This window comes from Malaya genurostris, chromosome 3 (genome assembly GCF_030247185.1).
Source record: "Malaya genurostris strain Urasoe2022 chromosome 3, Malgen_1.1, whole genome shotgun sequence".
Lineage (NCBI taxonomy): Eukaryota > Metazoa > Arthropoda > Insecta > Diptera > Culicidae > Malaya > Malaya genurostris.
Genome location: NC_080572.1, coordinates 133,127,719 through 133,143,072, shown reverse-complemented (window position 1 = coordinate 133,143,072; position 15,354 = coordinate 133,127,719). Strand labels below are relative to the sequence as shown.

At 42.5% G+C, this 15,354-nt stretch overlaps 1 protein-coding gene across 5 annotated transcripts in view; it reads left to right on the top strand.

The window, feature by feature from the left end:
- The window catches only part of LOC131436301 (WD repeat and FYVE domain-containing protein 3), a 1,204,110-nt gene that overhangs the window by 144,136 nt on the left and 1,044,620 nt on the right, over nucleotides 1–15,354 (top strand). For all 5 annotated transcript variants that reach the window (XM_058604951.1, XM_058604953.1, XM_058604954.1 and 2 more), the window contains exon 3: nucleotides 4,595–4,747. In XM_058604951.1, coding sequence (XP_058460934.1) covers nucleotides 4,595–4,747 — 153 coding nt within the window. The remainder of the gene's footprint in view (nucleotides 1–4,594; nucleotides 4,748–15,354) is intronic.

The following is a 15,354-nucleotide window of genomic DNA, read 5'->3' as shown; positions in this document are numbered from 1 at the left end:
TTATATAGCAGAGTTAGCAGCAGTTCATTATAGCTTCAGTGTAATCGTCACATTATCTCCAAACCATTATTTCTTCTTCACAGAAAGTCTGAGTGCAATTAAAACCATACGCTCCAACATGACTGGCATGAATGAACCGTTTTTCTTGGGTAAAATAAAACAGTGCCTGAACGACATATTGAATAATATTTATCAAATCACTATAGTCTTTATCCCGGCTCATTGTTCCATTCCAGGCAATGAAAGAGCCGATATTTTAGCCAAAGGTGGTGCTATTGAGGGTGAAATTTATAAGAGACCGATTGCTTTTAACGAATTTTATAGCGCGTCTCGCCAAAGAACACTTGCCAGCTGGCATGCTTCTTGGGATAACGATGATCAGAGTCGATGGATGCACACAATTATTCCAAAAATATCAACAAAGGCTCTGAAAGGGACTGGATGTGAGTAGGGATATTCATTCATTCGTGTGATGTCCAGACTCATGTCCAGTCACTACACGTTGCATGCATCTCCTTCCGAATTAACAAAAGAATCTGTCATTTATAGCTCGGCCCTTTTGTCGTGAATACGACTTACTTTACTATGGGGCGCCTTTTCAAAATCTACCCTCTGAGAGAGTGATAAGTTTTTGATCGTGAATATCTCTTGTTGTATCAAACGAATCAACATAAGTTTTGCTACATGCCATCGAAAATATGCTCTCAATTTTATGATAACATTTTCAGTTGTGTGACATAATCTCAAATAGTTCAAAATAAAACTTTTCTGAAATGTTTGGTATAAACGAGTATTACTATAACTTTTTTCAGGTTATGACAAACGCTTAATAAGACGCGTTTGCCCTTCTCGTAGTTTTAAAGCTCATAGCTCAGTGATCTGTGAAAGGATTTATATAATCTGACTACCAATACGAAATTTTTCAACTTAAACGTGTATATCAACAGTATGACTTTACTTACAGTTTTAGTTCTTCTTGAATTTCACCTACACAAAGAGTGGATTCTATCGCCACTGCAAGCAGATGTATTGTGTGTCATTTGCAAAGCTAGTTTCGCTTCCGACAAGAGCGATTACGTCACAGCTGCCTGTCGTTTGCATTGGTGTAAAAACAACGAAAAGAGGACTACGGTGGAGAGCATCACACAAAATCAGAGGTTCTAATGGCTCTAAAAGTTTTCTAAAGAACTATTAGGATTCCTTGCCCCAAATCGAAGGTAAATATCCTCAGTTTATCCGGATTTACGAAGTATCCGGGCCTTGAGTGGCTTACGAAGTGCGGCCATGGATCGAGCTGCATGAAGACGTTTGCTAAATACAGCTGAGGACAGGGATAGGCTTATGAGTAAGTAAGTAAGCAGAACCGATTTTCTCATATGAATCAAATGAAAGGACTTGTGGTTCCATAAGCTGGTACTTTAATTCCAATCCGGAACTACAGGATGTGATGTTTTCAAATCGATGCAGAAAACGTAGAAGTTTGGCTAAGTTTTGCTTGAGAATGTCTTTAATTTGTGTTCAAATTCACTTTCTTGTTATATGTATAATTCGTTGGGAAGTTTTTTGAAGAATCCCTTTGCAATGTTTGTTAAAATAATAGTAGTATAAGAAAGGCATCATCACACCACTACATGCATGAAAACCTTTTTTGCCTTTCTCATATAGAAAGGTTATGCAATCAGTGTAAAAACTGACTTTTGAACCGAAGCTCGGAGGGCCAACTTTCATATACCATTCGACTCAGTTCGTCGAGTACGCAAAATGTCTATGTGTATATGTGTGTGTAGGTGTGTATGTGTGTATGTAACGTTTTTTTTGCACAAACTTTTCTCGGAGATGGCTGAACCGATTTTCACAAACTTAGATTCAAATGAAAGGTCTTGTGGTCTTATACAAAATTCCTGAATATTATTTGGATCCGACTTCCGGTACCAGAACTATAGGGTAAAATGTGCAAAAAATTGTGAAAAAAGTGCACCAACTTTTTTCGGAGATGGCTGAGCCCTCAAATCTTAGACTCAAATGAAAGGTCTTGTGGTCCCATATAAAATTCGTGAATATTGTTTGGAACCGACTTTCGGTTCTGTAGTTATGGGGTAAAATGCGCAAAAAATGAAAATATGTATTCTAACTTTTCGCATAGATGGCGCGACCGATTTTCACAAACTTAGGTTCAAATGAAAGGCTTTGTGGCCCCATACATAGTTTCTGGATTCCATCCGGATCCGACTTCCGGGTCCGGAAATGTAATGTAACGTATGTTAAAAATTTTATATCATCACTGAAAAGAGCGAAACCCCCTAAACAAAGTTCTAAATAGACCTCAAATATTCTCAAATTGATAGTTTTTATCAGTAGACCGTCAAACAAACCGATTTCAGTTATTCTTTTAAGAATCGAAGAAAATTATTTGGAAGAATACCACAGTGTTATTTATGATAGTATGATTGATATGAGAAAGACATCATTACACCACAAGGTGGATTAAAACAGATTTACCTTTTTTTATATATATAAAAATAGGTATAGAATTCGCTCAAACTTTCGAAAATTTTTCCGAGGCCCGGAGGGCCGAATGACATATACCAATCGATTCAGCTCGACGAACTGAGCAAATGTCTGTGTGTGTGTGTGTGTCTGTATGTGTGTTGTCAACTAAGAGGTCGAGATCTCAGAGATGGCTGGGCCGATTTTGATCAAACTAGTTGCAAATGAAAGGTCTCCCCGTCACCCAAAACGCTATTGAATGGTTTTGATATCGGATGTTTACTTTTTGAGTTATACGAAGTTTTATGTCAAAATTTTAAGTTTTTTGACAGTATCTGTCACAATTGACCTTGAACACAGAATATGTTTTCAGACTTAGATTCCGCACGATAATACCTATCCAACAAGCCATAGATTGTTAAAATCCGTCCATTTTTAACGGAGATATCGAAATTTTTGTGTAAACGACATTTCCCCCTGTTCCAGCAGTAGGAGTTTCGAGCGCTGTATGACAAAGCAATGATTGGGAGCAACGGAAAACACGATTTTTTATTCTGTTACATACAATTGTTTCTAAGTACCAAAAAGACTGTGTACAGCATCCTTTTCCATGACATTTAGCCTCGGACCGCTTTTATCACGGCTTGTTTTTGGCAACATAATCGTTCGAATATGACATATATAAACCAGATGATGGCAGATTTTTTTTTAAATTATACTGTTTTAAACTACTTACAACAATAAATGCTGGAAGAACATAACATCCACATACCATTCGAATCAGTTCGCCGAGATCAGCAAATGCGTGTGTGACAAATAATTTCACTCAATTTTCTCGGAAAATTTCTTTTCTACAAATTCAGATTCATACGAAAATCGTATGCTCCCAAACAATTCCTGAATTATGTTTGGTTCCGACCTCTGGTTCCGGAACTACAGGATGATATATGAAACGAAATCAAAATTGTGTAACTCATTCTACTCGTATATGGATGAACCGATCTAAGATTCAAATGAATTCTAAGAATCATCTAAGATTCAAATGAAAAGTTTCAAGATTTTATAAAACATTTTGCTCTTCAGCCAGATTCAACATCCGGTTTCGGGGATACAGGGTGATTGGTATAAAAATGTCTATTCCACATAAATTAATCAGGTTTATCGGGTTAGCAGATTTGGATAGCCGATAAAAAAATTAACTTTTTGTCGATTCAGAAGGCACTTAAAAATTTAATTCGTGCTATGATTTCTCAAAGATGTCTTCACTGATTTTCAAATATTTTGAAACAAATGTAAACTATACAGCTATTCAGGTGAATTTATCTGACTTCGGCCATACCGATTTTAGAATTCCGGTTCCAGTATAAAATCGTTTCTCAAAGCTCAATCGTTTTCTCAAAAAAAGCCTAATCAAATATCAGAAACAAAAATTCAAATTTAAATAAACTTATATACAAAATTAATTAATTTTATACATACATACAAAAATTATTCAATTTTATCCAATTATGACTTCCGGTTCTCGAATTACATGATGATGAATTTTTAAAATTCAAACCGATATAGAAGGTGGGATTGAGCTTCAAAGTTGGACTCAAAACTGTTGTAATTTATTCGTCATATGGCCATACGAATCGGTTTGGGTTATGCTGGTTCCTGAATACCGGCTCTGGAAGTACCTTAAATTACCGTAAACTCTAAAGTGGAACTTACATATTATGGCATCTTTAATCGATTATCACACTTCTAGATTTAAATTCGATCCGATTTGCAGTTTCGACATTACAGAGTAATGAGTAATTAAAATCTCAAATTGTCGCTTGAAACGACGGTCATTAAAATAATGTCATGAAAACTTAAACACCGAAGAATATTCATGCAAAAAACACATGCAGATTGGTAAAAAAAGGTATCATCTCACTGCTAGGTGGATTAAAACAGGTTTTTTATATTTCAATTGCACAGGTTTAAGCCTTGTTTTAACCTCTCGCAGACAGGGTGCGTGATAAACATCAACGTGCTCATCCCGCTATACCCGTCTTCAATATTAGTTTTCAAATCACAATGTGTTATCGAGTTTTTTGTAAGGTTTTTTTTCTTTTTTCAGGTTATGACAAACGCTTCAGTCCCATCTACACTTGTCAAATGTCTATATTTATTCTTTGATCTACCAGAATTGATAGAAGACGACAAAACCATCACGGATACAAAATATAACAGTACAAGAAAACGAATATTACTCCAAAAAATGATTGTTCAGGTAAAAGTTGTTTTGATGTGCGGAACATCTTTGTTTTCTATATATGGGTGCATTTGAATAAGTCGAATATGAATCCACACATGTTAGTAGTCAGATTTTCTCATTTATTCGTTTGTTTTACACTGCTCCAGAGCAAGTAGGTTGCAACATTAAAAATAACAGATTTGGAAACGACTACTCTGCACTAAAAGCACAAACAAGATAAACGAACCACAATTTTTAATGTTGTTTTAATTTCAATTTATCAACTTTCATTAAGACTTCCAACCCACATCGACTCAGATTGAGCATTGAAATATTGCAAGTAGTGTGGCAGACAGTAGAGCAAAAATTAAAGGGAGATAGTGAAGAGGCAGGAGATGTGTAAATATAAGAAAACGAGAATGATAGTTAATGTGTGAGGAAAAGTAACAAACCGGAGTACGGACCATTCAACTTGTGCATATCGTTCTGAAATTAATGGTTGACCTGATGGCAGGGCCGTAAAATTTCATTTACATTCATACTCAATACATACACCGCTCACTAACATACTGAATGGACAGCACTCAGTTCTTGATCAGTTGCACCGTCAATTGAAACTCAGTTAAACCGACGGCAGTTGACTGAAAGAACGCCTATTAAATGAGCTTCTGGTGAATATTCAGTTGGTTCAAGATAACAAATGAACGATAAACACGGTCAATCATAGAATGTACCTAAATTTTTTGCTTTCTCTTCCAATTTTCATATGTAATACTTTGGAATACATCTCTGTTGTACCTTGTGTGTGTATGTGTGTGGTTGGACAGCAGAGAACAGTATTTGAGTGTCCTTACAGACAAGTAATAAATAGACACATTTTAAAACTGAACTACTATACTTTAATACTTAATAAAGGCATGCTACATAAGACACAATAAAAGTAGTTGTCTGTACTTTTAGACAACCGTTCTGAATCTCTCTCTAGCCGGACTGGCGGAAATCTACTGACAGCAACATATGCGTCAACACAGTGGCAGCATAACTGTCACTCGAGAGCATAATGGCAGTATAGCCAGTATTGCAGTTTGGTTGGCTGCAACATCTCCCCTCTTAATAAACGACGATGGCTGACGATATAGAACCGGTGTTGGGTGAAACAGTCTCAGTACGACATCGTAACTGGTTGATATGGGAACGCAGAACTCGACGATCAACCAAAACGTTGTACATCACATCACCTATCTTCTCCAGAATAACACCAGGAGCCCACTTCCAAGTGTTTCTGTGATGAACCTTTGCGAAAACCAGTTCGTTTCGATTGAACGATCTTCGCTGTTGGTCTTGCTGAACATGCGATGTCGTTGGGAAAATTGCTGATGATGGGCGAAGTAGCTCTAGACAAGTCCGTATACGACGACAAGTCCGTATACATAACCTCAGACGGTGATTTACCTTCAGGCGCAGTGCGGCTGGGCGTGCTTCTGTAGGTTAGCAGGAAGGTGTCTAGAGCTTCAGCAATGGATCCTCTCCTCTCTTGAATTTTTTTGACGGCCCGCTTGAAGGGGCCGTCTAGCATTACAGGCATACCGAGCCTTGCAAATAGACTTCGAAGAATACTGATGGTTGTTACTGCAGTGATTCGTCGAGTTTTCACAATCTCCGGCCACTTGGACAAGGAGTCGACCGCTAGCAAATAGTACTCACCGTCGATGGGACCGGCGAAGTCTACGTGAACACGCTGCCAAGTTCCCGATGCCTTCGGCCATGGCACTGGGACGGCGTGAGGCGGTGACTTGGCAGTCGCTGCACAATGCCGACATGTTTTCACATAACCGGCGATGTCTTCGTCGATGGATGGCCAATAGACGTAGCTCCTGGCGATGGCCTTCATACGCTGTGTACCAGGATGACCATTGTGAAGCTGATCTAAGCAACGCTTGCGGTACTGAGCTGGGATGACGAGCCGTTCAACGAACAATATGCATCCATCAACGGTAGTGAGGGATTCCTGTCTGACTTGGAATCGTTTTAACTCCGGATCGATTGCTTTCGTTTGAGTCCAACCGTCGGTTATAAAACGGTAGACCTTTCGGAGAACTGGATCAGCTTGGGTACTTCGAGCGACGTTTCTGAAAGTAAGAGACAACGCATCTACTGTATCAACTGCTACTTATCTAACATCCTGCTCGAGAATTATGCTGGCGATGACGTAGTCTTCATCTGGTCGCGCGTGTCGGTTTATCAACCGGGACAGCACGTCGGCGTTACCGAACTTATCAGTGGGAACGTACTCGATGGTGAAATCGTACAGCAGTAAAGTGAGGGCAAAGCGCTGTAACCGGTTGGCCGTGTATACCGGTATGCCCTTCTTGGACCCGTAGATTCGGAGCAGCGGAGCGTGGTCAGTCTGCAGCAAGAAGCGCCGTCCAAAGATCATTTTGTGAAACTTGGTGACGTGACATTTTAAAACTGAACTACTATACTTTAATACTTAATAAAGGCATGCTACATAAGACACAATAAAAGTAGTTGTCTGTACTTTTAGACAACCGTTCTGAATCTCTCTCTAGCCGGACTGGCGGAAATCTACTGACAGCAACATATGCGTCAACACAGTGGCAGCATAACTGTCACTCGAGAGCATAATGGCAGTATAGCCAGTATTGCAGTTTGGTTGGCTGCAACATCTCCCCTCTTAATAAACGACGATGGCTGACGATATAGAACCGGTGTTGGGTGAAACAGTCTCAGTACGACATCGTAACTGGTTGATATGGGAACGCAGAACTCGACGATCAACCAAAACGTTGTACATCACATCACCTATCTTCTCCAGAATAACACCAGGAGCCCACTTCCAAGTGTTTCTGTGATGAACCTTTGCGAAAACCAGTTCGTTTCGATTGAACGATCTTCGCTGTTGGTCTTGCTGAACATGCGATGTCGTTGGGAAAATTGCTGATGATGGGCGAAGTAGCTCTAGACAAGTCCGTATACGACGACAAGTCCGTATACATAACCTCAGACGGTGATTTACCTTCAGGCGCAGTGCGGCTGGGCGTGCTTCTGTAGGTTAGCAGGAAGGTGTCTAGAGCTTCAGCAATGGATCCTCTCCTCTCTTGAATTTTTTTGACGGCCCGCTTGAAGGGGCCGTCTAGCATTACAGGCATACCGAGCCTTGCAAATAGACTTCGAAGAATACTGATGGTTGTTACTGCAGTGATTCGTCGAGTTTGCACAATCTCCGGCCACTTGGACAATAACTGTCACTCGAGAGCATAATGGCAGTATAGCCAGTATTGCAGTTTGGTTGGCTGCAACATCTCCCCTCTTAATAAACGACGATGGCTGACGATATAGAACCGGTGTTGGGTGAAACAGTCTCAGTACGACATCGTAACTGGTTGATATGGGAACGCAGAACTCGACGATCAACCAAAACGTTGTACATCACATCACCTATCTTCTCCAGAATAACACCAGGAGCCCACTTCCAAGTGTTTCTGTGATGAACCTTTGCGAAAACCAGTTCGTTTCGATTGAACGATCTTCGCTGTTGGTCTTGCTGAACATGCGATGTCGTTGGGAAAATTGCTTATGATGGGCGAAGTAGCTCTAGACAAGTCCGTATACGACGACAAGTCCGTATACATAACCTCAGACGGTGATTTACCTTCAGGCGCAGTGCGGCTGGGCGTGCTTCTGTAGGTTAGCAGGAAGGTGTCTAGAGCTTCAGCAATGGATCCTCTCCTCTCTTGAATTTTTTTGACGGCCCGCTTGAAGGGGCCGTCTAGCATTACAGGCATACCGAGCCTTGCAAATAGACTTCGAAGAATACTGATGGTTGTTACTGCAGTGATTCGTCGAGTTTGCACAATCTCCGGCCACTTGGACAAGGAGTCGACCGCTAGCAAATAGTACTCACCGTCGATGGGACCGGCGAAGTCTACGTGAACACGCTGCCAAGTTCCCGATGCCTTCGGCCATGGCACTGGGACGGCGTGAGGCGGTGACTTGGCAGTCGCTGCACAATGCCGACATGTTTTCACATAACCGGCGATGTCTTCGTCGATGGATGGCCAATAGACGTAGCTCCTGGCGATGGCCTTCATACGCTGTGTACCAGGATGACCATTGTGAAGCTGATCTAAGCAACGCTTGCGGTACTGAGCTGGGATGACGAGCCTTTCAACGAACAATATGCATCCATCAACGGTAGTGAGGGATTCCTGTCTGACTTGGAATCGTTTTAACTCCGGATCGATTGCTTTCGTTTGAGTCCAACCGTCGGTTATAAAACGGTAGACCTTTCGGAGAACTGGATCAGCTTGGGTACTTCGAGCGACGTTTCTGAAAGTAAGAGACAACGCATCTACTGTATCAACTGCTACTTATCTAACATCCTGCTCGAGAATTATGCTGGCGATGACGTAGTCTTCATCTGGTCGCGCGTGTCGGTTTATCAACCGGGACAGCACGTCGGCGTTACCGAACTTATCAGTGGGAACGTACTCGATGGTGAAATCGTACAGCAGTAAAGTGAGGGCAAAGCGCTGTAACCGGTTGGCCGTGTATACCGGTATGCCCTTCTTGGACCCGTAGATTCGGAGCAGCGGAGCGTGGTCAGTCTGCAGCAAGAAGCGCCGTCCAAAGATCATTTTGTGAAACTTGGTGACGGGACATTTTAAAACTGAACTACTATACTTTAATACTTAATAAAGGCATGCTACATAAGACACAATAAAAGTAGTTGTCTGTACTTTTAGACAACCGTTCTGAATCTCTCTCTAGCCGGACTGGCGGAAATCTACTGACAGGAACATATGCGTCAACACAGTGGCAGCATAACTGTCACTCGAGAGCATAATGGCAGTATAGCCAGTATTGCAGTTTGGTTGGCTGCAACATCTCCCCTCTTAATAAACGACGATGGCTGACGATATAGAACCGGTGTTGGGTGAAACAGTCTCAGTACGACATCGTAACTGGTTGATATGGGAACGCAGAACTCGACGATCAACCAAAACGTTGTACATCACATCACCTATCTTCTCCAGAATAACACCAGGAGCCCACTTCCAAGTGTTTCTGTGATGAACCTTTGCGAAAACCAGTTCGTTTCGATTGAACGATCTTCGCTGTTGGTCTTGCTGAACATGCGATGTCGTTGGGAAAATTGCTGATGATGGGCGAAGTAGCTCTAGACAAGTCCGTATACGACGACAAGTCCGTATACATAACCTCAGACGGTGATTTACCTTCAGGCGCAGTGCGGCTGGGCGTGCTTCTGTAGGTTAGCAGGAAGGTGTCTAGAGCTTCAGCAATGGATCCTCTCCTCTCTTGAATTTTTTTGACGGCCCGCTTGAAGGGGCCGTCTAGCATTACAGGCATACCGAGCCTTGCAAATAGACTTCGAAGAATACTGATGGTTGTTACTGCAGTGATTCGTCGAGTTTGCACAATCTCCGGCCACTTGGACAAGGAGTCGACCGCTAGCAAATAGTACTCACCGTCGATGGGACCGGCGAAGTCTACGTGAACACGCTGCCAAGTTCCCGATGCCTTCGACCATGGCACTGGGACGGCGTGAGGCGGTGACTTGGCAGTCGCTGCACAATGCCGACATGTTTTCACATAACCGGCGATGTCTTCGTCGATGGATGGCCAATAGACGTAGCTCCTGGCGATGGCCTTCATACGCTGTGTACCAGGATGACCATTGTGAAGCTGATCTAAGCAACGCTTGCGGTACTGAGCTGGGATGACGAGCCTTTCAACGAACAATATGCATCCATCAACGGTAGTGAGGGATTCCTGTCTGACTTGGAATCGTTTTAACTCCGGATCGATTGCTTTCGTTTGAGTCCAACCGTCGGTTATAAAACGGTAGACCTTTCGGAGAACTGGATCAGCTTGGGTACTTCGAGCGACGTTTCTGAAAGTAAGAGACAACGCATCTACTGTATCAACTGCTACTTATCTAACATCCTGCTCGAGAATTATGCTGGCGATGACGTAGTCTTCATCTGGTCGCGCGTGTCGGTTTATCAACCGGGACAGCACGTCGGCGTTACCGAACTTATCAGTGGGAACGTACTCGATGGTGAAATCGTACAGCAGTAAAGTGAGGGCAAAGCGCTGTAACCGGTTGGCCGTGTATACCGGTATGCCCTTCTTGGACCCGTAGATTCGGAGCAGCGGAGCGTGGTCAGTCTGCAGCAAGAAGCGCCGTCCAAAGATCATTTTGTGAAACTTGGTGACGGCAAAGATGATAGCTAGACCTTCACGATCCGGTACTCTGCCTTCGTAAGTGCTCTGGAAGCATGTTGTACAATTTTGATGGAGCCATCTGGGAACCTGTGACTGATTGTGGCTCCAACACCAACTGACGATGCGTCAGCAGAAACGTTGATCTCCTTTTTCGGATCCTAGTGCGTTAGTAGAAGATCTGAGGTGAGAATCTGCTTGAAACGCTCGAATGCCTGCTGGCACTCCGTTGTCCACTGGAATTTCGACTGCGATTTCAGCAGATTGTCCAGCGGGAAGCGAAGCATTCGCATGTTCGGGACAAACTTTCCGTAATAATTGATCGCCCCGAGGAAGAAACGTACACCGTGAACGTCAGTGGGAGGCGGAAGCTGCACTATTGCCTTGATTTTGGCTGGATCTGGACGCAGACCTCGATGATAAACAATGTAGCCCAGATACGGTATCTGCTTCTTGCCGAAGGTACATTTTTCGGCTCGAATGGTGAACCCAAAATCCTGGATTCGCTGAAGAACTGCTTTCAGGTTGCGGTTGTGAGCTGCTTCGTCTTCACCGCCAACGATAACGTCATCGAAATAACCGGAAAATTTTTTCAACCCGGCTAGCATGGTATCGATGAGCTGCTGGAAGATACCCGGTGCTACCTTTACACCAGGTGGAAGACGATTGTAATGAAACAAACCACGGTGCGTGCAGATGACGAAACTGTTCGTCGACCTCAACTTGCAAAAATGCATCCGAAAGATCGATCTGACTGAAAACTTTGCAATTAGCCAGCTTAGCGAAAATGTCTTCCGGAAGAGGGAGCGGGTATTGGTGAGGCTGAAGAGCGGAGTTGAGTCCTGAAGAGTAATCTCCGCAAACACGAATGGCACCATTTGCTTTGCGCACTACGACGATTGGTGCTGCCCACTCCGAGTAGTGGACCGGTGTAATGATGTTCAGCTGCTGTAACCGATCTAACTCTTGATCGACTGCGTTGTACATAGAGTACGCAACCGGGCGTTTGGGACAGAAAATGGGCTTGCACTGCTCTTTTACGTCTAACTTCACCTGTACCTTACTGCAGAGCCCAAGTTTCTCACTGAAAACTTCGGGAAATGCAGAACTAAGCGCTGCGCTGGAAGTCGAAGAACTAGATACCTGGCAGCAAAAAATATCCATTGGCGCGGACCATTAATCGAAGCTTTAGACCAAATCAGATCCGAGAAGTTGCAGCTGCTTTTCAGTTACCCGGGTAATTTCGCTGCGAGTGTTTCCGCCGATGGTGACGTCACAGCAAAATTCACCTTCGAGTGGCAAAATATTCCCAGATGCTGTTTTCGCCTTCACAGTAGATGATGATAATCTGGGACTACCGACCTTTCGCCAGATCGGTTTGCTGATGACCGTGATGTCGGACGCTGTGTCTAACTGAAGATGGATGTGAGTTCCATTTAGCACAACGGAGATAAATTTCCGCCGCCTCTGCACGTTGCACATGTTGACAACGACAACCTTGCTGGTCACCGAACGTTTTCCACCTCTCTTCTTCTTCTTGGAACTTGCACAGTATCCTTGACGATGACCGTGCCGACTACAATCGGGACATTGACGGTTCTTGTACGGGCAGTCACGAACATAATGGAACGCACCACAATACCAGCACGGAGTATCAGGTTTCCGCTTTGTGTTGTTCGCATCTGACCTGGGAGACAGCTGATGTCTGTTACGATTACTGTCATATTTTTGCTTGCTCTGATTAACCTGATCGAAAGATACAGCAGATTCGATCATAGCATTATCGTGTTTGAGATTGATGAGACGCTGGCATTCATTCGATAATTGCTCCAACGTGAGGTTATTGTTCTCCTCAATCCGTGACAGAAGTCGGATCCGAGTCTCTGAATCACGCTCAGACTCCGCACACGAACATCAAGCACTTGAACTGTTGCTCTGACAACTTTCCCAGCTCGAACTCGACGCAGAGCTTATTCACACGGCAGGCGTAAGCGATGTGGTCTTCGGTCGGTTTTTTAGCGATCTGAAGGGTTCTGTATCGCCTGCTGATCACCGACTCTTTCGCCCCGAACAAAATTTTCAATTTTGCGACCTTGTCTGCAAAAGTATGTTCCTTCGGTGTTCTCGGCAAAATAAAAGAGACGTACCTTTCGTGTTCAGATGTTCCCAGCTTTCTGAGCAGCAATCTGACCTTCGCTTGGTCGTCCAACGGAGCAGCATCCTTTTCGAACAGCTCGTCGTACCTCGTGAACCAGACTGCAAACGTAATGCTACTGTCCGCGTCGTAGCGGAACTCCTTGATATTCCTAGCAAGGGAATCGAGAGTTTGTTCCGGACTGGGTGCTGCGCCCGCATGCACTTCCGAAACGACTTGATGAAGTTCTCTTGTGACTGCTGACTGTTCTGCTGTAGCTGAAGAACTTGTGTCATCAGGTGCAAACTTCTGTCATCTATCGGATTAATTTTCTGCCATGATGTTCATGCCTATTCATTCGAACTTGTTCACTGTCGGCTCCTGAGACAGAGAAACAGGTGCGTTCATTCGCTCTTGAAACGGAGCAAGCGAAATTTCAAATGACTAGGTATGGTTATTCAATTGACGATGATTCCAGTGGATCTTATTTGATGATGACCATAAAAGTCAATTGAATGATTTGGAATACACTGGCAGTGAAATGCCATAAATTTCATTTTCATCAACATAATTTCATTCGAAAATGAAATTTTACCGCACTGTCTGTCGGTAAACATGTAATACATTTGTTGTCTTGATCTAGAATTTTTTTTATCAAGTTCTTCATCGATTGTGTGAACCATAAACGCCGTCTTTTGAAATTCAACTGATTTGCTCTCTGTCTGTTCGAAGTCCGACGATTTGCAATTTTTATATCGTTGCATTAAAGAACGATGTCCATACAACCGTTGTTTTAGTTGTGACTACACAACAACTATACCAATGTAAGATCTATCACAGTCAATGCTTAATATTTGCTAGCGCCGGGTGAGGGAATCAATTGTTTCTGCGGCATTGCACCGAAGCAAAGCTATTGCGTTCGATAAAAATAAATTCATTCACATGTCATTACATAATTGCATTCACATTTCAGTTTTTCAATCCGTTTTCCCCGTTAGATACTGATCATATTTAAAACTAGCTCAAGACGAATCTACGCCTTAAAAAAAAAGACTAAAACACAAATCGTTATTTTATTCGATTTTGACACAATTAATTAATTGAAAGTCGAGTTATCGGTGAAATAACATGGTGACTCTACTAATGAGATGACTATTGGTATATAAGCCGTAGTTAGAATCCATTAGAATAGAAATAGTATCTCGATGTTACGATGTTTTCTTGTGGAGTACATGTATTTATGTATGTATGTATGTATGTTTGTATGTATGTATGCATGTATATATGTATGTCTGTATGTAATTTTTCTTTAATAGGAGATGAAATCGCCGGATCATCAAGCTACCTGCACATAAGTGAACTTGGTATGTGGCAGTCGAACCCGAACTAAAACACCCCCTCATCTTCGTTCCTCTCATCCTGCCGGGACTACCATAAGGTATTACTTCGACAGGGGACTGTGCTGAAGCACCACCACTTTCGATTCGCTGGCGCTTCGACTATCCAGAACTGCTCTACTTCGCGAACTACTCGGCTAATCCCCGACGATGGATCTAGCCTACACCGACGGAAAAGATCCCCGACGATGGAAGTTTCCCCGGACCAACGTTCCCGAAACCCGTGAACGGTTCAATCATAGAATGCTGGATTAAGAAACAAACGTCTCTAATTTTTTTTAATAGTATTATTTTAAGCTCACAGTTTGGTGCAAAGTTGGTTAGTGTTAATTGACAATTGACAAAGTTACAGCTACAATAGTTAACAATTTGCAAAACTTTAAGTTTTTGATAATAAGTTATCATTTAGACACCATAATATAATTCTACAGATTGAATTAAATGAATGCTCCCATAACGACCTTTCTCCTAGAAGCAGCTGTTCTCAAGATATTCAGACGTGAAAAACAAAAAACTCGAGTTTTTATTGATTTTCATCGTTTTATCAAGTCGAACGTCGTTTTAAAGGAAAGTAAATTCCATTCAATTCCACAAATCTGAAAAAATTTCCACTATTCCCCCACTGTCAGGCGCACTTTAGCTATAACAGGTACACATGATGTACCAAACTCCTCAAATGAGTAAAATGTGTTTTTTCCAAAATGTTTAAACCTTTTTGCCTTTCTCATATAGAAAGGTTACGCAATCACTGCTAAAACCGACTTTTTAACCGCGGCCGAATGTCACATACCATTCGACTCAGCTCGACGAACTGAGCAAATGTCTCTGTGTCTGTGTATGTGTCG